The sequence below is a fragment of the Ruditapes philippinarum genome, unplaced genomic scaffold, assembly GCF_026571515.1.
Source record: "Ruditapes philippinarum isolate M1 unplaced genomic scaffold, ASM2657151v2 ctg5225_1_1_1_1, whole genome shotgun sequence".
Taxonomy (NCBI): domain Eukaryota; kingdom Metazoa; phylum Mollusca; class Bivalvia; order Venerida; family Veneridae; genus Ruditapes; species Ruditapes philippinarum.
In genome coordinates this window covers 6,373-30,378 of record NW_026862060.1, presented here as the reverse complement: position 1 = coordinate 30,378, position 24,006 = coordinate 6,373, and the positions used below count along the sequence as shown (strand labels likewise).

General features: G+C 34.9%; 1 protein-coding gene across 2 annotated transcripts; it reads right to left on the bottom strand.

The window, feature by feature from the left end:
- Positions 1 to 358: 358 nt before the first annotated feature.
- LOC132717802 (serine/threonine-protein kinase PRP4 homolog) lies at positions 359 to 23,603 on the bottom strand. 2 transcript variants are annotated; one of them, XM_060701365.1, is made up of 16 exons: positions 23,537 to 23,603; positions 14,256 to 15,299; positions 13,234 to 13,449; positions 12,829 to 13,032; positions 11,732 to 11,813; positions 10,850 to 10,998; positions 9,388 to 10,517; positions 8,864 to 8,955; positions 8,346 to 8,430; positions 7,598 to 7,745; positions 7,142 to 7,279; positions 6,328 to 6,481; positions 5,719 to 5,833; positions 4,898 to 5,136; positions 1,026 to 1,273; positions 359 to 500 (listed from the first exon to the last, which is right to left on the bottom strand). In XM_060701365.1, the coding sequence occupies exons 1-15, from the start codon at positions 23,581 to 23,583 to the stop codon at positions 1,070 to 1,072; spliced, it is 4,047 nt and encodes a 1,348-aa protein (XP_060557348.1). In that variant the 5' UTR covers positions 23,584 to 23,603; the 3' UTR covers positions 359 to 500; positions 1,026 to 1,069. The 2 variants fall into 2 exon arrangements, with proteins under 2 accessions (XP_060557348.1, XP_060557347.1); XM_060701364.1 differs by having other exon boundaries at positions 360 to 500; positions 9,388 to 10,515; positions 10,845 to 10,998.
- Between the last annotated feature and the right edge of the window lie 403 nt (positions 23,604 to 24,006).

Here is a 24,006-nt window from a genome sequence, read left to right as displayed (position 1 = left end):
ATATATCTTTGAGTGATTTCTTTCTTACAATCTTCAGTAGTATGCAAAAATAGCATCAGAAATTAGAATTATACATGTTTCCCCTATGTAATGTTTAACAAAATAACACAAAGAAAAAATCTAACAGAGAGCCATAGGTATTTGTGAAATATTCTCGAGCCTAACATTTTATTTATATATTCACATGTAATTGTGGTTTCATAATTGTGATTAAAAAATCTCATTCTGTATATGTTTATACAATAAATACTTCTAACACTAACAAAATAATATCTTAAAGTCATTATTTATATAAATTTTTTTTCACCTTCACTGAAAGATCATTAAAAATATTTCTATATTCAAACATAAAAACCTATATCTGTAAAATTTGTATTTTAATTCATTCATATTTGTTTGTGGGTTTTAAATGGTTTTCTTTTTGCACTTATCTTTTCTCACATTATCAGGAATACAAGTTTTTTGAAGAACAGGTCGTCATGGTAATTCTGAGAATAAATCTGTAAACATAGTAAATTAACCATTTACAATTAGTGCGCAAATTCAAGGTGAAAACTTGTACCCAAATCAAAACATAAGTCATCAAAAAACAGAACAAAAATACATTGGAATATAATAAGTACTTGAAAACAATATGCTTAATGCTAACTTCAAAATTAAAATAGCTTAATATATAAATCAATGAGCATCAAAATGTAAATTTGTACACATAATTTATCATCTTAAGTTACAAATATTATGAATCATAATAAAATCCTCTTTATTTTTCTACTTGATAAAACATAAACAAAAATATACATTACCTACAGTATATCCATGAATATTTGAATCACACTTTTCCAATTTAAAAAAAAATCAATACCTTAACGAAAAAAAAAAAAGAAAGTTGACAAACTGTCACCTTAAACAATTAGAAGATCAAAATATGTTCCTTTATGTTTTTTAAACAATTTGCAAAACCACAATGTAAGTATATAAGTATATTATATATATTTCATATGTACATAAATATATATAATTCCTACCAAGTTCCCTAACTGAGTCTGTAGTAAATCAGAATTGTCTCCCTTTAAATCTTTTCCTGTATAAAGGGATGAGCGAGGGCTGCATTGATTGAAATCCTCTTGCCTGGATCGAGCATTAAAATTCCTTCTAACAAGTCTTTCAGTTGTTTAACTTTGCGCATTTGGTCCTCCGGCAATCGCTGGTACCCAACAAGTTCCGCCAACAAATCTCGGGATGGAGATATCGTACTTAATACAGTAATTTTATCCTGTGGAAAAAATTTAGTTTGTAATTTTCATTTCAAATACAAGAGCATCACTTGCCATGTTAACAGCTGTTTAAGTCCAAAAATATAGCTTTCAGAAATATGGCCCTTGTTTAACAACTGAACCTCGATTTAATCATATTTTATTGCTTGAAACATGTACATGTAACATAGAGATTACATTAATACTAAACAGAATACAATAAATACGAATAAGGAAACATGTATGTTAACAGTTTGAAGCAAATGGGTTGGGCCACAAGTTTTACCAACATTAATGAAGGCCCTTCCCAGGCAAGTTTAAATAACAAAATGTTCATTATAAAGATACAAAACTTGTTTACGTAATTAATGTGTTAGGCGAAGAAACAAGAAAATATATGTTTTTTGCGCATCATCAGAGTAATATTTACAGTTTGCTTCTATATATATCTATATTGATATAAAAGTATTTAGATGACAATATTTTGAGAAAAAAAACAACAACAACAAAAAAAATTGATATGAGGTTTAAATATCATGAAATAGAAAAAAAAATACACATTCTAAAAACATCCAAACTTCTGTTCACCTTTCCTCTGAAAAAAAAAACAGGTTTCGCCTCCATTTCGTTACTGGACCAGCATTAAAAATAGAAACACGGAGTTATATTTAATTATCATTAAGATATATTAAGTTCTAAAACGATTCGTATTCTTTAAATATTTTTGAACATGCCCAAAAATAATGTCATTATCTTCAGGCGACAAGTTATCAATTCCAAACAGCAGTTTCTTTACACTTAAAGGATGGTATGGGCGGGTATTAAATGAATAATTGATGGCGCTGTTGATGAAATAACGGACATTTGAAAAAATAGTGTTCTGCATCCTCTATGGTATATCCACAGTCACATTTTTGATTATCACGTAAGTGGTTGTAAAATAAGTCGGAGTTTAGGTTACTACATTTATTACGTATTCTTGCATGATGGACCTGTGAAAATCTTTCACCAGAAATAAAGAATGGGGGAACTATTGGGGGTTTAAATTTTTCTTTTAGATTACGTTTAAAAGCTGATAATGAGTCTACAGTACGAGATTGAGTGTCCAAATTGTTCCAAAGTTTGATAGATGAAGGTATTGTAGATTTAGCATAGATTTCAAGCCGGCGTGCCATAGTAGCATAGTCAGAATTTGTTTCTCAAATTGTATGTATTTGCTTCTAAAACGGTATTTGGAAAAAGTTTCAGACAGATAACAGGGTAATTCTCCACGGCTATATTTATATACCAAAATTAATTTCTGCATGTTTCTTCTGTCTGATAATGAAACCACCCTATTTTCTTTAGTAAACGTTCTATTGATACAGATCTTGTTAAGCCAGTTTACAATTCGTGCAGCGTCATACTGAATTTTGTCTAAAAGATTCTTTTTCATAAACTGTGCAGCTATCCCAAACAATCGATGCATATTCAATAATTGGTCTAAGATAAGATATATATATTTGATTCAAAGTTTTCCGTTTAAGCTTAAACTTTAACATACGCATAGATCCTAAAACTTTTGTGGCGGAAGATGCTATATTTGTAATATGTTCATGCCATGAACCATCTTTTACTAAATGTAATACCCAAGTGTTTATGGTTGTCAACAAACGTTAAGCGTGTATTATCAAGAAAAGTGTAGGTACGTTCACGTGTTTGTCTATTAAGAGAGAGAAATAATACTTCTGTTTTAGTCGGATTAAATTTAACAAGCCATTGTTTTGCCCATTTTGATAATATATTTAGGTCGTCATTTAATGTTGATTCGATATGATTAATATTATTGGAACTAACTGATAATGAACTATCGTCGGCAAATAAACGTGTTACACTAGACAGAGAATCTGCAATGTCGTTCACGTAAATAAGAAAAAGTAGAAACAACTGAACCTCGTCAAGAAAAGCAAAAATTTTCAAGTTTCATGTTGATAGCTTTTAAAATATTTGAATAATATGCTACATAAAAGTTTATGCATAAAGATAATAACAACAACATTGATTGTTATAGCTCAACTTCTTCTCTAAAAACAGACAAGCAAATAAATTTCTACTGGAAATTAATTTACTCTTGTCATACTGTAAAGCAGTAATAAAATGTTGATAATTAAAGTTTTTATCTTAACTAATACATAACATTTTTCAGGGCTCACGCTGTCGGTCGCCATAGTCGCCATTTGCGATTATTTTATAAGATTGGCGATTATTTTTTGCATTTTGGCTACAAAATCTGGCGATTATTTTTTACTTTCAACAGTGTTTATATAAGGTGTAAAATCGATAATGAATGCAGTAGTCCCAATTAACACCAGCGGGGTGCATTTAATCGAGTGTCAACTTTTTACCGGTCACGTGCTGTTAACTATATTGCCCGAGGTGATAAAATACATGCGAGATGTATAATTGTATAAGTACTTTAAAGATATTGTCCAGCATTTATAATAGCCATCAAATATCCGTCAATTAGCCACAAAAATCGTTTTAAAATTGATAAACTGGATATTGACTTACCCTAAATTTACCGTGAATTCCAGTAATTGCAAATTTTGATTTTTTTTTAAGCTACTTGACTAAATCACCAGTGGAAAACAATGGTAAAATATTCAAAAAGTATTAAATTCCAAACAACTATTTGCACAACAACCAAAATTGTGAATATTTCTCAAGAAAACAGGAAAAATCCGATTGTCACATATTTTCGCGACACCGATAATTTTGATATTTATTTAAAGGTGAATTAAGCTATGTTCTGTTTAAAATCTTTACTACTATGGCAGAAAATTTGTATTACATTGGTGATGATGATATTTTTCAGTAAATTATTCAGAAAAAAGGCTGCATTCTGTGAATGAGTTTGCAAACTTGTGTTATTTCCATAGGCTAATATATATATGACCTAGATCTACTCCAGTTCTGTGTGAAATTGACAGTGGTTATAGCTGACAAAATTTGATTAGAACAAACAAAAAAGTTGTCTGATAACAGCATTATGTAAAGTTATAATGAATCTTTAATATTATTGTTATACAGTAATTATACTAATTATAACGTTTTTATTCTGTTCTATAATAACAATTAAAGTTGTGGTTCTATTTAAAAAAAGGTAGTTATCAATATACACAAATGTATCAGTTTATTTGAGAATCCTTATAAAACTGAAAGATATAAATGTAATGTTTATTTAATCAACTGCTTATGTCAACTTGTTAATCGCTAATTTGTGAATAGTCCGCTGAACTTTTGGCTATTATTTTTTTAAGTTAAAATTATTGGCTATTATTTTATTTGAGCCAGTGTGAGCCCTGATTTTTATTTCATGAAACAGTTTACACTAATTATAATGAAAATAACAACAACATAGTTCCATCTTCACTTAAAGTACTGAAATGCAGAATGAATTTGCAGAATTTTATCTCAACAACAATAATATTATAAATTCGATTTACATGTACAAGTAGATATGTAGACGTATCTTTCAGGAAATTTTTTTAACCTCCAAATCTTAAGCCTAGCGGGAAAATATAGCAAACAAATAGCCATTTCAAAGAGCGGCTTTGTAAAAGCATACAGTTAACCCATAGCCGTAAGATTAGAAAGATACATACCCTGTGTGTAACTTTATCCACTTCATGATATAGGAAATTGAAATTTGTATCAAAATGTTGATCCCTAAACATACTCTTACGTATCACTTTATTTGGTATCTTCCCTTTCACATCCATCATAAACTTCAACATCTCGTTGTTTGACGTCCCCGGGAACAAAATCTTCCCCGTATAAAGCTCATAGATTGTGCAGCCAACAGAAAACATATCAATGGCATGGTCGTAACCATTTCCCATGACTGAAATATTGAAATAAACAATACATGTATGACACTTCAAATGCATTTGCAAACAAATACTACCTCACATAAAAAAATATGGTTAAGATCTAATTTTAAAAACTATTTTCTTGAATAAATAGTTTAAGACTATTTGAAGAGAGTCAATCACTATTCACTGTTGATAATTTTTTATTTGACAAGCAAAAGGTCCCACTCAGTCTCTTGCAGAACAAAAACATATAAAACCATTATAAAATCTTGATGCCGACTTTAGACAGAGCAGCTCTTCATAAACCGAATACAGTCCAGCTAAAATACAAACAATAAATATTACTTCAATGTAAATAATATACAGAATGAGCAAACCAACCAACCAATATGTAATTTCTAAATCAAGACAAATTGAGAGATGTTACACTTTTTCATTATCACTCATGTACAGATTCAATCAAACCGAGTCTGCAATTTTCATGTAATTTTGCTGATTTTGATGCTTCTGAGGGATCAATTTTATTCCAGATATTGTTAAAACTGAGAAAAAGATCTTAATACATATCAAAGAATCATTATATTTTACTTCTACATCCAATGTTTACTTACTGATTTCCGGTGCTCGGTAGAATCTACTGACCAGGTACGGTGTTATGTCATTCTCTGATACATGTGACGCAGAACCAAAATCACAAAGTTTCAACAGTAACTTCGAATCGTTTACCTGTAATCAAACAATTCTATAGATCAGACAAATTGACAATAATTGACCCCTTATTCAACTGCATGCGTACACCGATATATTGAATTTGACTCTATGTTAAATATTTGGAGTTTCAATGTCTTTTTTTATTTCTTTGGTTTTAAGTCTTAATATCAATATCATGACAGTCATAAGGTAACCTTCCATCTTTACTGGTACAAGCAGAATTCAGATGAGATTTTCAGTGCATTATTTCAGGCATAAGCTGAAATATTTAATGGCTCCTGCAGACTTTTAATCCTGGTCATGAACTGTTTTGATCATGGACATTAAACACCTTGATAATGATTATACAGATTTCAATGTCTATTAAATATTTTGAAGGTCCAATGATAATGGATATGAAACATATTTGAACGCTTTACAAGTTTTTTTTTTTACATCATAGTAATAAAATGCATTTTATAACATTAATGAAATGAACATGGTTATTAAATACTTATTAAAAGATATACCAGAATATTATCAGGTTTAATGTCAGCATGTAGCAGGCTGGCTTTCTTCAGAAGTTTGAGTGCCATCAATAATTGTTGTGAATAACTTCTCACAGCTTTGATGTGAAGACCAATATTCTTCCCATATTTCTTCATCACCTCACGTAGATTCATACTGTAACAAAATGTAAATGGTTACATTAATCAGACAATTTGTAATTGATGACATGAATCTAATACTGTATTCAAAAGTAGTTGCTAAACGCAAATGATAGAAATTTGACAAAATTCAACATTCTGCCATTAAAGCCACATGATGTTGTAGAAAATTTGTATTCAGATTCATCCTGTCTGATACAATTGGTCTTATACGTGATGATGAAATATATAACTCCTTCAACTTAAAGTTAATGTATCTCATGAAATAAACTTCAATATAATTGGTTTGTATGTTTTATTATGCTAACAAATTCAATTCAAGCAATGATAAATCCCTCACTGCACATTTTCAATACTGAACTGGTATACATTTTGAAAATTAACTATTTTCCTGCAAGTGTGATATTGAAGTGCTTAACAGTTTTGTTGCTTAACACTAATAACAGTTTTGTTAGAATATTAAAATCGATTTTTTTTTTTGCATTCCTCTATCAATTATTATAAAACTGTTAAGATATCAAAGAAGAGTATTTACCTTTTGGTGGAGGGCTTATAGCTAATGTTGTAACAACTTAGGGCCAACCATTGTGCTACTTATTATTTTGAAAACCTGTTGTTTCTGTGTATAATTTACATGTACATATTAGCAATAAAATATGATTTAACTAGTACTAACCTTAAAGACTCAAACACTAGACATAGATGGTTTTTATGGAAGAAATGTCTGTATAATCGCAGACAATGGAATTTGTCATCTGGGTCAGCATCGTTCAACTTTCGCAAAAACTCCAACTCTTTTAAACCAGTTTTATGCCTAAAAGGACAATCATACAAATGCATATCAAATTCAAATAGCAGAAATAAAATCAACCCCTTTCTTTTAATTATTTGGTTTTAAACTAAACTTGATAAACCGTTGGGTTTAAAACTTAACTTTATCTACACTTCAAACTTAATTTCTAACTGGACTGAAACTAAGATTCAGTCTTCAATAAAACTTCAAGCATTTTAACTGTTAATTCAATTTAGACAAAGAAACTTGTCATAAATGACTATTTTACACACAGTTCCTAAAAACTCAAGTTTTACTTACAAAATACTAATAAATTATTATGGTAGTAATTGTACTCACATCATTTCATTGTTCCTAATAATCTTGATGGCAGTTTCTTGATTGCCTCGAGCCTGGTCTCGTGCACGTACAACATTACTGAACACTCCTTGTCCGGTATATCCATACACAGTGTATCGTTTATCTAATATCTCTCCAATACGAACCCCTGTTAATCAAAAATACAAACATTAGTTGGTGGGTCTTTTTCTTTTGTTTCTTTTAAACATTTATATTGTTTACTCATGCAATTATTTATGTTTGAAGTATGCAGTAAAAATGTGAGGCTGATCGTATGTCGTGGGATACTATATCAAATAAATGACATAAAAGTCATATAACACAGTTTAAAACTTAATGAAATATAGAATTCTGGTTCCAATTTTATACATTGAATGGTAGCAAAATAGAACTAAAATTTCTGTAGACCTTCATGACATCGTACAATTTTACAAAATTAACCAATGAGACAAAGCGATTAACACAGATGTTAAAATTGACCAATGACAAAGCTGGTTACATGCAAGTCAAAATTGACCAATGACAAAGCTGGTTGCATACAAGTCAAAATTGACCAATGACAAAGCTGGTTACACAGATGTCAAAATTAATCAATGACAAAGCTATTAACACAAATGTGAGAAGTCACAAAGGACAAAGCTGGTAACACAGATGTCAAAATTGACCAATGACAAAGCTGGTAACACAGGACTGGAATCAAAATTGGCCAATGACCAAGCTGGTAACACAGACTGGTTCCAATACTTACTATAATAGCCTTCAGCATCATCCCAGTTGTCCATCAGTGTTGGGTTCTCATTCTTCCCTGTCTTGTAAGCTGACAAGTTTGGGGACTGCAAAAAAAAACATGGTAAATAAAAGTGAGCCAGTCTTATGTATACAATTCTTCTGAAATAAATTTTAACCTTTAGATAGAGATATAGGCTGTACTTACAATACTTTAGAAATATAAAAATAGGTTTCTATTGGTATTAAATTTAACAATGTTGATAGGGTTAAGATTTTGGAATACTAGTTCACGTAGGTACACAGTATATTTATAAGTAAGTCTACTTCCTGTTATCTCAAGAAATGTTCAAGTTAAAATATATAGGGTCCCAAGAAGGGTACAGTGATTGGATGTAACAATACTTGTAATTACATTAAACTGTATAGGCTTGCAAAACAGGGTAAAGAGATTCCATTTACAGACTGTAAGGCAATTAACCTTAACAAACAATTAACAACAATTAATAAAACAAATAAAGAATACATATATAAACTTACATTGTAGTTCTCAGAGAACATATCTGCATCTTCAGAGAACATGTCCACACATTTAGACGACTTTTCTTTCCCTTCACCATCCTTACTCTCTTCTGAAATAAAAATTATTTAGTGTAACAGAATTATGAAAATATTTTTTTATTTGGTTCTATTTTTTGGTTTGGTTTCCAGCATAATTTCACCCTTCGATAGGACCGCAGATGTTCCGTAAGCTAGCTGGATAGCTTCCTAGTCAAAATAAAGATAGCTTCCTCAAATGAATGATTTAAAGTCCCTGATGGGATTCCAACCCACAACAGTGTGGGGCAAGTGGTTTGAAGTCAATGACCTTTACCACTTGTCCACAGACACACCTTGAACTGTGTCTAAACTAAGACTATAAGATTTAACAGAAATTATCACCCCCACCTACTTTCAAAACAAGAAAAAAATAACACACTGTCATCAAAATCCTTCTTGACTTTAAAAATTCCATTGTACACTTCCCAACTGCTGTCCCAACCTCTATAAAAAATATGACATACCTTCATCAAATCCTTCTAGGGACAATCGTTTCTGTTTTACAGTCTCTTCAAAATCAGTCGTATTTTCATCTTCTAGATTATCATATATCTTCAGATCTTTACCACTTTCCACAGCTTCACTTTTCTCTTCGGCCTCCTTATCAGATTTCTCCTTTGTTTTATTTTTATCACTGCGTTCACTACTTCGCTCAGACCTTTCTTTATCTTTTCTAGAACCTGATTTCCCTCTATTAGTCCTATCATTTGACCTATCTTCATCTTCACTAGAACTACTGTAACGTTTAGAAGTTCTTTTTCTGTCTCTATTGCGACTGTCTTTTCTATAATAATCATCATCATCGTATCTCCTGCTTCTTCTTTTGCTATCATACCTATCTTCATCACCATCTCTTCTTGATTTCGTACGCTCCCCTCCTCTATATCTTTCTTGTTTTCTTTTGTCACTGCTATCCGATGAATAGTCATCATCATACTTCTTCCTCCTTGAATCATCTCGCCCATCACTTCTCTCGTGCCGCGAACCCTCTCTTCTCTTCTCTTTCTTCCTCTCGATCTTTTTATAACTTTTCTCAAGCTCTTCACTACTATCTCTCTTTCTTCTTCTTTCACTCTTATCATCACCTTTTTTGTCCTTCTTTCTATCTTTCCTTTCATCATCACTTTCATCATTTCTGCTAGTCTCCTTACTCCCATTTTTCATTCTATTCATAATCCTTTGTCTTAACTCTTCTTCACTGTCATTATTTTTCTTCTCCAGTTTCCTATCATCTTTAACATTCTTTTTACTTTTATCACTTTCTTCGTCTTTTCTTTCTTTTCTTCCACTTATATATTTCTCTTTGCTACCTTCCCTATATAGATCTTCACTCTCACTTAACACTTTAGTTCTATAACTCGAATCTCTATCCAAAGGTTTCTTATCTACATCTTCATCTGGAATTTTCATTTTTCTTTCTGTTTTCTTTTTCTTATTATCAAGTTTTTGTCTTTCTATTTTTTCAGTATCACTATGATCTGATGATGATGACGATGATGATGAAGATGATGATGAGCTGCTTGAACTGTCACTGGTCGATATCTGGGGACTAGCGGGGGCATCTGGACTCTGTGGACCTTCAACTGGTATATCTGAAACCCAAAGAAAAAAAATATGATTGAGCCCGTAACATGCTGAATTTGTATAATGGATGTGTCCTGCTTTAACTTTATATGTTTGTATTAAGTTTATGGGATTTTAATAATTGAGCAACCAAAAGAATAGAGTCTGAATATAGTACAGCCTTTCTATCATTATCAGACACGTAATGTAAAGAAATATGCCAAACTTTCATGATTGTAAACCTGAAATATGCTTAATTTTCACTTGATGGAATATAAAGAATTATTCTGAACTTTTACAAACATATAATGATATATACTTTACAATCAATGCATAAAAAGACTTGTTAAAAAGGTACCTTGTTGTTGTTGTTGTTGCTGTGTGGGCTGGACTGGTCCCATGTCTATGATAATACCTGTGGACTGGTTCTGCGTTTCTTCAGTCTCTTCTACAGACTGGTTCACTAAATTTGACTGTGGCTGAATCTCTGGATCTTCACTTTGCTTTAGTTTCTGTAAATGAAATAATATTTCCTGTGACTGTAAAATTTTGGCAGCTCCCTAATTAAACTTAATAAAATTCAAGTAACAATCCATGCTTGTAGCAGTGTGAGCACAAAAATCAAACCCTTTACCTGCTGAACTTGTATAATGATCATTGCCTTTCTTTGAATTTAGATTGGTCCTTAAAAAAATTATGGGATTTCAATTAACAAAAAATGAAAACTTGAGCTTCCAACACTAACGAAAATGGCCAAACTACTATGAGCAAAGGCTTATCACTTTTCGGTTACAGAATATTAAAGATTTATTATGTTTATCAAACGAAACACAAGATATAACACTGTATACACACTGCTATTATACCACCATCAAACCATATAATAACAACCGACTGATCAGTCCAACAGCTATCACATCACCTTAATCATTCGTAACAGTCCTTGAACCTGTATGCATTACTCATATAGTGCTCCTTAGTTTAAATTGTGCTATATATCTATCTAGTTAAATCAAATTTTAATAGAAACGTAGACAATAAATAATATTATTTAACTCCTGTCCACAGAATCCAAGAAAATTAATACTTCTAGAAAAATACCAGTTTTTGTTGAATACTATGATCAATATTGATTTTATCACAGTGGTTAAACTAATATTTTCATTGTTTAGCATAAAACATAACAACAAAGCATATAATTTGTACAAACAAAAAAAATCATTCAATAATTTGACAATTAAATACCTGTAAAAGTGCTTCTCTTTCTTTTCTTCGCCTTTCAATTAACGTCTCTTCATCTTCTTCTTCATCTGGATCAACGTCAACACTAAAAACATTTAGGTCAATGTTAAAACTAAAATCATTTGACATTTAACTAAAACAATTACATCAAAGTTAAATCAGAAATCATAACATTTAGGTCAATGTCAAATTTGAAAACATAACATTTAAGTCAATGTCAAATATGAAAGCAAAACATTTTGGTCAATATCAAATCTGAAAACATAACATTTAAGTCAATGTCAAATCTGAAAACATAACATTTAGGTCAATATCAAATCTGAAAACATAACATTTAAGTCAATGTCAAATCTGAAAACATAACATTTAGGTTAATATCAAATCTGAAAACATAACATTTAGGTCAATGTCAAATTTGAAAACATAACATTTAAGTCAATGTCAAATATGAAAGCAAAACATTTAGGTCAATATCAAATTTGAAAACATAACATTTAAGACAATGTCAAATCTGAAAACATGATATTTAGGTCAATATCAAATCTGAAAACATAACATTTAAGTCAATGTCAAATCTGAAAACATAACATTTAGGTTGATGTCAAATCTGAAAACATAACATTAAGGTCAGTCAAATCTGAAAACAAAACATTTAGGTCAATGTCAAATCAGAAATCATATCATTTCGGTCAATGCCTAATCTGAAAACATTATGTTTAGGTCAATGTCAAATCTAAAATCTTAACATTAAATCAATGTCAAATCTGAAAACATTACATTTAGGTCAATGTCAAATCTGAAAGCATAATTATCATCAACAAACTTCGATAAAACTTCAGTTTTTACCTTGTTGAACATTTCTCTTCGACTATGTCAAATCTTAGTTATTTTCCAGTTTCATACAAAATTAAAACAAAATAGTGTAATATTGGCATAAAATTTTGTAACGAAACTAATGCATGAAATTTTGTAACGAAACTAATGCATGAAATTTTGTAACGAAACTAATAAAATTTTATCAAATTGCTAAAATAGCAAATAGCAGAGTAAGCCCAGCTGTTTCTTTTTTTTTGCGTTTTTGAATTAAATAAATTTCTTACACTTCCTCATCAGAAGATTGCTCCTTCTGTACAAACAAACCCTCTGACAAACTGCCCTTAAACTTATCTTGATCTTCTTGTTTCTTACGATCCCGTGACCGACTTCTTCTATCTCGTGACCTTGACCGTCGACCTTGACCGCGCCTTTGTGGACTGATCTGTCGATCTCTTGACCTTCGCCATCCATGGGAAGAACTTCGGTCTCTGAAAATTTATATAATTTATAATAACTGTCATGGAAAAATTGATAATACACAGGAATTAAATTAAAAGATTATCAATCATCAACTAATCTTAAAACATTGAAAGAAAACATAAGTAAAAAATACTAAAATCTTTAAAAAGTCGCTAAAAACATCTTACATCTAAGAAAAAAGTTAAACAAAAAGCAAAATAAAACCAAACCTTCTAGGGTCTCTTGGCAGGTCACGACCCCTGTTTATATCTCTCTCCCTATCTCTCATCCTACTCTCCCTATCCTCCTGTCTTCGTAGATCCTCCATTCTGTGGCGATCCTCCAAACGTTGATAACTCTCAGTTCTACGATGATCTTCAAGACGAGACTCTCTCCTCCTTTCCTCGTGAAATTCCTGACGGGAATCAACATTTCTTGACTTCGATCTGCAAATTGAAAACTTGTAAAGTTTACATTCTCTAAAATGTCATTAATATTCTCTGTCATAAATGTTTACAGTATATAGAATATAATTCTATATCATAATATACTTGAATGAATATCAAACATGAAAGCTACATCATTTTTACTTCAGGTATATCTTAGACAGCAATAAACTGCTTGATTAATTTGATTTGAACTTCTTTATGCCACGTAAAGTAATGTCAAACTAAAATAAGTCTCTTTAAGCACAGTTTATTTATCTTTACCTAGACAGTTTGCACTTCTAGACATATTTTCATTAGGTATTAGTCACACTGTCACTGTAAAAGAATCATATAACGAAAGTCCAGTTTTGCAGGTGGATGAACACCTTATGTATCCCTCTCTGGGTATCATTTCAGGGTATAAACAGGCACCTGAGTACGTGCATCAAAATTTATTTAAACAAGCAGTAAAGTTTCATTACATAAATGAAGTAAAATTTTTCAAGCAAGATTCGAACCAACAGATTTTGGTGGCAAAAAGTGATTGCAAGTTACAAACATTAAACACTCAGCTCATTATTTAACAAGAATGATTTATTCAGTTTTTTTATATCTCACTTTTTAATTGCAAAATAAAGTACATAAAATTATTTTAAATTCAAACAACGCACATAATTTGTTACACCAGAATTCTTAAAGGTGTTTTATAAACATATTCATGATCAGATATTATTATTTCTACTTACCTTCCTTATTCGATGCCATCAACAGATTTTCAAAAATAATTAAGTTCTAAGAAAGCATATTACTGTAGTATCACTTACCTTGATCTTTCCTTTTCTCTTTCAGCAATTTTCTCTGCTGCTCTTTGGCTTTCCTTTTGTCTTCTGGCATCTTCCTTCTCCTTTCTTCGTGCCTCTTTCTTTTCTTTTTCTTTTCTTCTTTCTTTTTCTTTTCTTTCAGCTCTTTCCTTTTCCTTTCTTTCACGTTCTTTTTTCTTTTCTTTTTCTCTCTCTCTCCTTTTACGTATTTCTTCATATTCTCTTTCAAAGCTTTTAAATGTTTCCTCTTTTCTATGGCCAGAACTTTCAGGTCTATACTTTCTTGCATATTCATCTTCATTCATAGCATATTCTAAAAGTTCATCAGCTAGGTCATCTTTACCAACTTCTTCATGACCTATTTCCCCTTCCTCTTCTGAATCACTGTTTTCATTGGAGCCATAATCTGCAATCAGATTGATTGATGCAGATTTATTCATCCCTACAACATCTACGTTACTATCACCAAAGTCACCCTGAGATCTACTTGTTTCTTCTCTATAGTTCCTATTTCGTTTGGAGCTTCCACTAGATCCTCTACCGGCAACAGACCGGCTTTCATCGCGGGAATCACCTTTAATAGTTATAGCAAGTTGTAACTCTGGTCGAAAGAAATCTGCAGATTCAATGTGATCATCATATTTTTCAGGTCTTTCATTACCAGAGTCGGCCTGCTGGTCAGAATACTCCTTTAATTGAGCACTTAGAGCATTATACTGCTCCTCTAACAGAGCATCATACCTATCATCGGAGACACCATTCAACTCTGCCCTGAGAGCTGCTCTTGCAGCTTCCAATTTCTCTAAATCAGATTCTTCAAAACCCGCCTCATTACCAAGTTCAGATTCATTCCCCATCTTGCGACGTTTTGATTCATTTATATACTCATTCTCTTCATCTGATCTATTGTCTCTTGTTTTTCTCCTCTTGTGTTTATGTCTGTGCTTGTCTGACGTCTTATCATGCTTGTGCTTGTGCTTATGTTTCTTGTGTTTCTTTTTATCTTTTCTATTTTTAGATGATGACCTAACATCTTCCTCACTGTCACTGTAAAATAAAACCATATTTTTGTATCAAGAATTTGAATTATACATCAAATAATTGAAGAAATCACTTAATTCCTGATGTATAATAACATATAATGCTGAAAGAATCAACGGCTATATCCTGGAAAAGACCCTGTGGTCTAAACCAGGAGTATATATAAGGTTCATTCCATTTTCTTTAATGTATTATATACAAGTTTTACTTCTGAAATATACATAGGAGTCTAATCAAGGAGATTGCCAAATCACCAATGCAGGGTTCTCACTAGGACTTTAAAACATGGAGTCCATGGACTCCCAACCCTGAAAAAGTTGGAGTCCAAAAGCGCGTCGCAATTAATGTTTACAGATTAGTCATTCAATGTTCCCAATAGCATTGCTGATATTTTGAATCTTCATGGGACTCCAAAGTTTATAGTTATTCAAAAGAAACTCTGAAATACATAGTATAATTATTGTTTTGTTGTTAATATTGAATTAAAATATTGTTGAAATATTAATTATGAAATTATTTCATTATAATGCATCAACACAGGGAAATCGTTTTTTTTTTCACTTTTATACCAAATCAAATTTTATTCTGGTTTTAAAATAAGTCCACTCTAAAGACAAAAAGTTTATATTTGTGAAAAAAAAACGTAAATGTATACACTATAGGCAGCGTTTAGCGGAATGAATAGGAAAATCGTGTACAGCTTCACACAGTGTGTAAGAGATTCATCCGATCAACAATTATTTTAGCAAATGTCTTCAAAAGGGGGCAAATTTTTAAGATCGATATTTAAAGATTTAATGTTGATTAAATAATAAAGGAACAATTCATTCGCATGTTTGGCTTGGAAACCGAGAATTTTTGCGAAATTTTAGTGTTTCTGGCGAACGATAGCCGATGTTCGGGATAGAATCTAAATATCAAAGAAAAGCGTATGTGTATTTTGGTTTGTTGTCCTGGCATTTCGGCACAATATATTAAATTCTTAATACTCTTATATAAAGTTTTTGCAAGAATGAAACTAAAGCAAAATTGTGCCCAGAAAATGCTGAAAATATTCGACAATCATTCAAAAATTACACTCATTTGTAATTTGAGAAAACAATCTTTACAGTAAACTTGCGGCGTAAATAGTCGATAATTTTATCCTTTTGTCGGTAAAATTTGCTAATTTCCAATCAACTGTTGATCAAAGATATAAAATTATCACGCGTGTTATATCTGGTAATTACATGTACTGTACAGCGCGTGTATACATTAGTCTGATCACTATTGCGTGATAATGATCGGAAGGGTTATCGCTGATTGGCTAATCGCTTCACAGGTCGATGTGCATAGGACCGCCTACCTATAGACTTACACGCGCTGACGCATTTTGTGTATTTGTGGTTGTAAACAATCGGTAATGTTTATGCGTCCCCAGGCAAAATTAAGCGTACGTGGAATCCTTGCTCTGAAATATTTGCGTCCATCTGTAATAAACATGCGTACCGGGACGCCGAAATAAGCGTCCCCGAGAACCCTGCACCAATGTCCCGTGCTTTTAAAGCCAAATCCCCTGTCTGGGTGGCTGGAAATATGGTATGTATGTATTCCAATGTATTCAAAAATTATGTGTTATATAAACATGAAAAAGGGGAAATAATTCTCACAAAAGTGACAGTAACCAAATATTTTCTTTCTGTTTAAGTCATATATTATGCTCAATAAACAAAGTTTAGAAGAAATATCTTTATTTTTCTAGAAATCTGATTTTTATGTCATAAGCTCGATCGGGCATTTTCACCAGCCTGTTAAAGATAACATTAAACCATCAACTGTCATTTAAGATAAATAAAGAATGATGGACAGGATTTTCCAACTCTGACGCAGTGGTCCCCCTTTTCTTCGCTTCACAGAACATAGCCAAGCAAATCACTGTTAGGAGTTTGGATATTTTCGGAAATTGTAGCATATGATGATAGGTTGAACACCACAAATTTATTTATTTCTGTATAAGGTACAAAATACCTACTTTTACTTATTTACGAAGTGTCAGAAAGACATTGTAGTACCGTATGGTACTGGTTACGGGAGTTGACGGAAGTTAACGGAAGGTTCCGGACCAACCGGAACTAGTGTGTTAGGCTGACAGTTGGGCGCCATATTAGTGTAATAAATAACTAAGAAGAATTAGGCAATTCCTAGCTTGGCTGCGATCCAGACGTGGAAGGTAAGTCGATTGTTTGTATTGTCAATCCCTTTATAATCAATCGCGACAGTTCTATATTGGTGGCAGCGGTAATTTTTACGAATTCCGTTCCGAAAGATAGACGCTACCAAAGGTCCATATTTTTACCGATTGTGTACGAATTTGCCCTCAAATTCTGCACTCATAGAACGGAGTCTACCTGAATTCTTGGTTTTGTTCATAGTGGGCCAATCTGCTTGAACGATTTAAACCAGAATTTCTACGTAAATAATCGTAGTTAAGCGGGAATTTGCCATCAAATTCCGCTTAGGTTAGACGTGGCCTGGAAGGACCAAATTCTTTGGAATTTGTTTATTTTTCGGATTTCCTTTTCGTTCTGCTGCCACTGGTACAGTAACTGGTATATTTTGATAAACTCCATTTAGCCCTTTTGCCATATAAAGGGGAAGAAGATAGATATTGAGATTTATTTAGTTAAAACACATTTTAACTTGAATATTTCTCTGTATCTTTCGTTGTTATGGAGAATATCAATATAAAGGGAAAATTCGAGATATTTTCTCAGGAAGCAGAGGTTGTGCAACCACCCTTGGTTGCCATTAACTTTGCGTCTGAGGAAAGGCTACAGGCAATACCTAATGTGGGTGCAAGCCTAGCCAAGGCGCTCATTGCAGTGAGGGAGTGCTCTGGTAATATAACCAGGGAGATTTTAGAGTCCATCTGTCGTCGCAGGTTCTCCCCTGAGATACTTGCTATGATAGACTTTAGACAGAATATGTCTCTGTCAGTTAAGAATACTGACAAGCTAGGCCAATCTAGCTTGGAGGTAGACACAGACGAGGACGAGGAGGAAGATATTCAGCCAAGTGCGCATGATTGGTTGGAAATGGTGAAGGTGGTGAAAGCGGCAACCAATGTTCTGGCCGCTCACAAGCAGCAACAACTGTCATCTGTTTGTACCCTTGCAACAGATGACAAGGTTTTTCCACATAAAAATCTGAAGTTGATGACTCCTGCGGATTTTACTGCTAAAAAGTCAAAATCCACACACCCCCCTACCTTACCACTTCCAGACTATACCACCCCTAAACGTACCATACGTTTTGACCAGGTAGTGGATAGTGATTTGCAGTGATGACTCTATGTTTGCCAGGGCACCATCTGCCCATAGGCGTTCTAGGGTTCGTAACCGATATCTGCCTTTCCCGAACACTTATCATATGATGGTAAGAGTACTTGGGAAACCGTTCTTTTTAAAGTTCACTCGCTATGTCCAACAAGGCGAGTGGACTGATGAAGAAACAAGTTAGCTGCCTTGTCTGCTGTTTAGATGGTAAAGCGCTCGAGTATTATGCGCTTGTCTGTGAACAAGAAGGTCAGCTTACCTACAAGAGGCTGGTTAAGCAAGTTGGCTGCCCGATTTGGCCAACATGAGTTGCCAGCTGCTGCACAGGTAAGTTTTTCAGAATGCAGCACAAGAGACAACCGAGTCCCTAGATGAGTGGGCTGACCGAGTGCTCACTCTAGGTTATAGAGCTTTTTAAGAAGCTGCCAGAGGAGTTTGTCACTGTCCAAACAGTGAACAGATTCTGTCAGGGTATGGTTGACAAAGAGGCCGGTCTCCATGTTTGCATGCCAGCAACCCGAGTCTGTGCATGCAGCCATACAAATGGTACGCCAGTACCAGCAGGTGTACGCAGCCATGTATGGTGACAGGAAGGAACCGGAAAAGGTTTTTGCTGTTGCATCCCAGCCATCACGGGAGCAGCAGGCAGAGCCTATGTCAACCAATGATTTAAGCAAAGCCTTAAATGACCTGGAGCAAAGACTGACAAAAACCTTTTTGTCAGAATTGTCCCAACCCCGCAGATCAACCGGATGCTACAATTGTGGCGAAATAGGGCATTTTAAAAGAAATTGCCCTAAGCTTAACGACAACCATAAGTCGTTAAACAGGGACGGTGAAAAAGTAGGTCGTTTCCCGTCCCTGTATGCAGACAAGACCTGCAAAATTAAAAAATCCCGGTTGGCTGCCAATTTCAGCCAAGTAAGCACGGGGGAAGTCGAACCAGACCCTATTGTTGTCTGTCAGGTCAATTCCTCTTCCCAGTTTACCATGGGGGTCCAAGTAGGGGATGTCCAAGTAACAGCAGTGGTAGATACTGCTGCCCAGGTGACCATCATTTCTGATAAGGTCTACAATTCCCTGAAGCACAAGCCCCCCAAGATAAGGGATGTCAAGCTGCAAACTGCTGGCAGGGAATTGTCTATGGCAGCCTTTGTAGCCGGTCCGGTTAAGTTGAAGGTTGGTCACCAGTGGTACCAGGTCAACATGTTTGTTGCCCCCATTGAGCAACAAATGCTGTTGGGCTTTGATTTGCTTCGTGACCCTGGCAAATCTGTGCTAGACATGAGCAAAGCAGAGCTCTACTTTGATGGTATGCGCATCTCCCTAGATGTTCATTCATCCGATAGTCCCGTGGTATCCAAGGTCATGGTGTCTAAGAGACAAGTTATCCCTCCACACTCTGTGGCGAGAGTCCAATGCAGGTTACACTCTCCCCTGCATAGCTATATCGTGGAACCAGTGAACCAGAAGAAATTTCTGGTTCCCCGAGTGTTACATGAAGGCACTAACACCCCTGTGTTGTGTTTTGTTAATCCGTCAGATAGCTACCGCCTTGTCAGGAGGGGAACAGAGATAGGGAGGGCATTTGCCATCAGTGAAGTTGTCAGGAATGAGTGTGATGTTGAAACATCTTTGCCCAGCAAAGTGTTTGAAACATCAGGTGCGGTTGGTCCAATACCACCACACCTGCAGGAGGTCTATGACACCTCTTGTGGCAGCCTTGATGAAGGTCAACGGATTCAATTAGCGCAATTGCTGATTGAGTTCCAGGATGTCTTCATCAAGGGTGAACTTGACCTTGGTGATTTCACTGATAAGGAACGTGATATGGATACCAAGGAGGCAAAGCTTGTGAAGCAAGGTATGAGGCGAAAGCCAAAATGCTTTGCAGGGGAAGAAGAGGCCCAGCCTCAGGGAATGCTGAAGGCTTGGGGGTGTACAAGATGCCACATCCAAATGGGCATCTGCTCCAGTTTTGATTAGAAAACATGACGGCTCTGTGCGTTATTGCATAGACTATAGGACGTTGAATAAGGTTACAGTCAAAGACGTGTATTCCTTTGCCTTTAGTCGATGATTGCAATGGACACATTTGCTCTGGCAGTGTTTGGTTTTTCAAAATTGGATGCCAACTCTGCATTTTTCCAGTTGAACATCAGAGAAGGCTTTGGTTTGTGTTTTGGTGCCCCAGCCACATTTGCCAGAGCAATGGACTTAGTCCTGAGAGGTTTGACATGGAAGACAGTCCTGTCATTTTCGATGATATCATCGTGCTTGGACGCAATTTTGAGGACCATCTCTCAAACTTGCGGGAGGCTCTTTCGAGATTTCGGAGGCATAAGCTAAAGCTTTAAGTCGAAAGAATGTATCTTCTTCCAACAAGAAGTAGAGTTTTTTTAGGCCGTAAAGTCGGCAAAAGACAGCATTGCTATGACAGAACATGACATAGCAGTGGTGAAGGATTGGCCTGTTCCAAACAGTGCCAAGCAGGTAGAGAGGTTTATGGGGTTGGTTAACTATCATAGAGTGTGTGTAAAGGACTTCTCTAGGGTAGCAGCCCCATTGTATGCGGTCTCAGGCAAAGCCAAATTTGTCTGGGGCGAGGAACAAGCAGAGTCATTCAGGACTTAAAAGCGCTTTGTTGACGCAACCTCCAAGTGTTAGCGTTGCCAAATCAACATGATGAATTTATCTTGGATAACGGTCGCTTCCAATGATTTGATTGGAGCAGAGCTCTTGCAGGTGCAAGAGGGCCAAGAGAAAGTTGTTGCATTTGGTAGCTGTGCTCTTACCAAGGAGCAACAGGGTTATTGCATGACCAGGAAAGAGCTGCTAGCAGTAGTTCGGTCACAAACAGTTCCGACACTACTTGCTAGGAAGACCATTTGTGGTCAGGACTGACCATTCAAGTCTGAGGTGGTTGATGAATTTCAGGGAGCCACAAGGGCAACTGGGGGAAATGGCTGGAAGAGCTGTCCCAGTTTAACATTGGTGTTGAGACATCGTGTGAGTCGCGAGCATTCCAATGCTGACGCAATGTTCAAAAATACCACTGCAAAGTGGGACATGCCGAGGTGGAATTGCTGGTGCGCGGCTGGATCAGTTGCCTTGTGGTGGATGTGAAGATTGTAAAAAAGCCCCATACCAATTGGGTCAAGTTCTTCACAGATGTAGATGAGGTGTGTACAGTTGGTAACCAAACCAGTGGAGTCTTCGGATTCCGGTTTAGGTGGCCAGCAGGGTACCAGGGTTTCTGTCATCTACGGGATTGATTTTCATGAAAACCAATCAGATGCAAGATGGCCAGCCGGTCCTTGCCAATAAGGTCGGTGAGCATGGTCAACAGTCCCTCTCTGAAGGCCAAATCTTCAGTGGAGAGGGAAGAAAAGGTAAGTATAGGTTGCGTTAGAGACCGAACATCTGATATCAGGGCCATTCCTGATAATGTAGATGTTACGTTGCTGGCACAGATTTTAGAGGATATTCCCTGTGGCCAGCAAGGATCTCGGTGCCCCCAGTGCCGGGATGTTTGAGGATCTTACCCAGAGACATGCTATGGAGGCCCACCTCCCTGGCATATTCCAAATGTGTTTGACAGGTGAAAGCATTACGAACAGAAGGATTGGTGCTTTGAAGCTGGTGATCAGGTGGTTATTGGGGTCTAATAGCACTTTGTTTGACCTGGTAACTTACCTGGAGTGTGCTGGTGTTCCGGTTTCTCAGGAAACTTGCACCAGTAATCACAGGAAAGCAGCGAAGGAGTTCTGTGAGGTTCTTAGGGTACCCTTGCCCAAAGATCTCACCCCAAAGGTAAAAAGGTAATGCTGTGACAGTTTTTTGCAGTGGCGCTGTCTACTGTCATTGATATCCATGCTGGAAAGACACCAGGAAGACAATCTGGGAAAGCCATGTTCAGCTTGTCAGCTTGAGAGTCCCAACTCCTTTTAGCTTTCCTAAGAGTGTCTGAACAGCCATTGAGTTGTCTGGGGTTTTGGGAGGGCTTGGCTGAAAATTGGTTACGGTTCAGTCAAGTAGGTCCATGTTGTCCAGCCCTCTGGCATCATGGTCTCAAGTACCAGTTACCGGTTATGAAAACCGGGAAGCTCTAGTCTGCCCTTGGAACTAAGAGAGGCGTTCAGTGCTTGGTTAACTTCCTGGAGCCACCAGAACCCCTCCTAAAGAATTAGGACGGGGAGGAGTTGTAAGCTACCCGTATTGGTAACTGGTTACGGGAGTTGACGGGAATGTTAACGGGAAGGTTTTCCGGACCAACCGGAAACTAGGTGTAGGCTGACAGGTTCGGGCGCCATATTAGTGTAATAAAATAATTAAGAAGAATGGTGAGGCAAATTCCTAGCTTGGCTGCGATCCAGACGTGGAAGGTAAGTCGATTGTTTGTATTGTCAATCCCTTTATAATCAATCGCGACAGTTCTATAACATGTAAAATGTAATGCATACTATTAATATATCATATGAGCTTTCCGCCCCATAGGTAGCAACTAATTTCATACTAATTTTTAAATCTCAATATCATTTTTAAACGAATTAAAATGACCAGTGAGAACCTTCAATTTTTGAAAACCACCATTTCATTCTTTGTTGAAAGTTTAAAACAATGAAAAACAATACATCTGTGGAATTTCAAAACAGAGACATCAAATATTTACTTAATTAGAAAACAGTGAACTAAACTAAACTGAACCTTTTGTACATGACTACCTGCTGATGGGGACAAGGATTGCTAGAAATTTGTGTCAACTTCGCGAGAAAAAAAATTAATATGTCGCGAAAACCAATTGCAAAAACACAGAGGGTATTTTTATAAACCCACAGGACAATAATCACAATTTTCAATTTCCAAAATGTCAACAACGATTAAATATGATTAATTATGTAAATTTTATCTAAAAATATACTTCATTACCTTGAAATTATATGAAAATATTCTTCGTTTTTCGATCCGACGTCCATCTTCGATTTGGTGTCGTAATAGTAATGTTATCGTGTAAATTGCAATGTTGGTCAGAGGACCCTATAATTTTTCAAAAGGATCCTGCAGGGATGTATATTATCACAGGAACTTGATTTTTTTTGGAGATAAAGGCTATACCTTAAATATTCGTATATTTTGTGATCTATTGATTTAAATATCAAGTTCCTGTGATATTATAAACATAATAAACGTTCCTTTATTGGTAACAGAGCAGAACACAATACAATAAATACCAATAAAATTATATAGATCTAACATTACCAATGAAGTTTCATGACTCTGGGTCAAATACTTTTTATGCTACAAGCGACAAAAGTTGAAAAATGCAAATTTTTACTTGTCAAGGGCAATAACTCTACAAATAATAAATCCACAAGCAAACTTGAAGGTGCACTGAGATA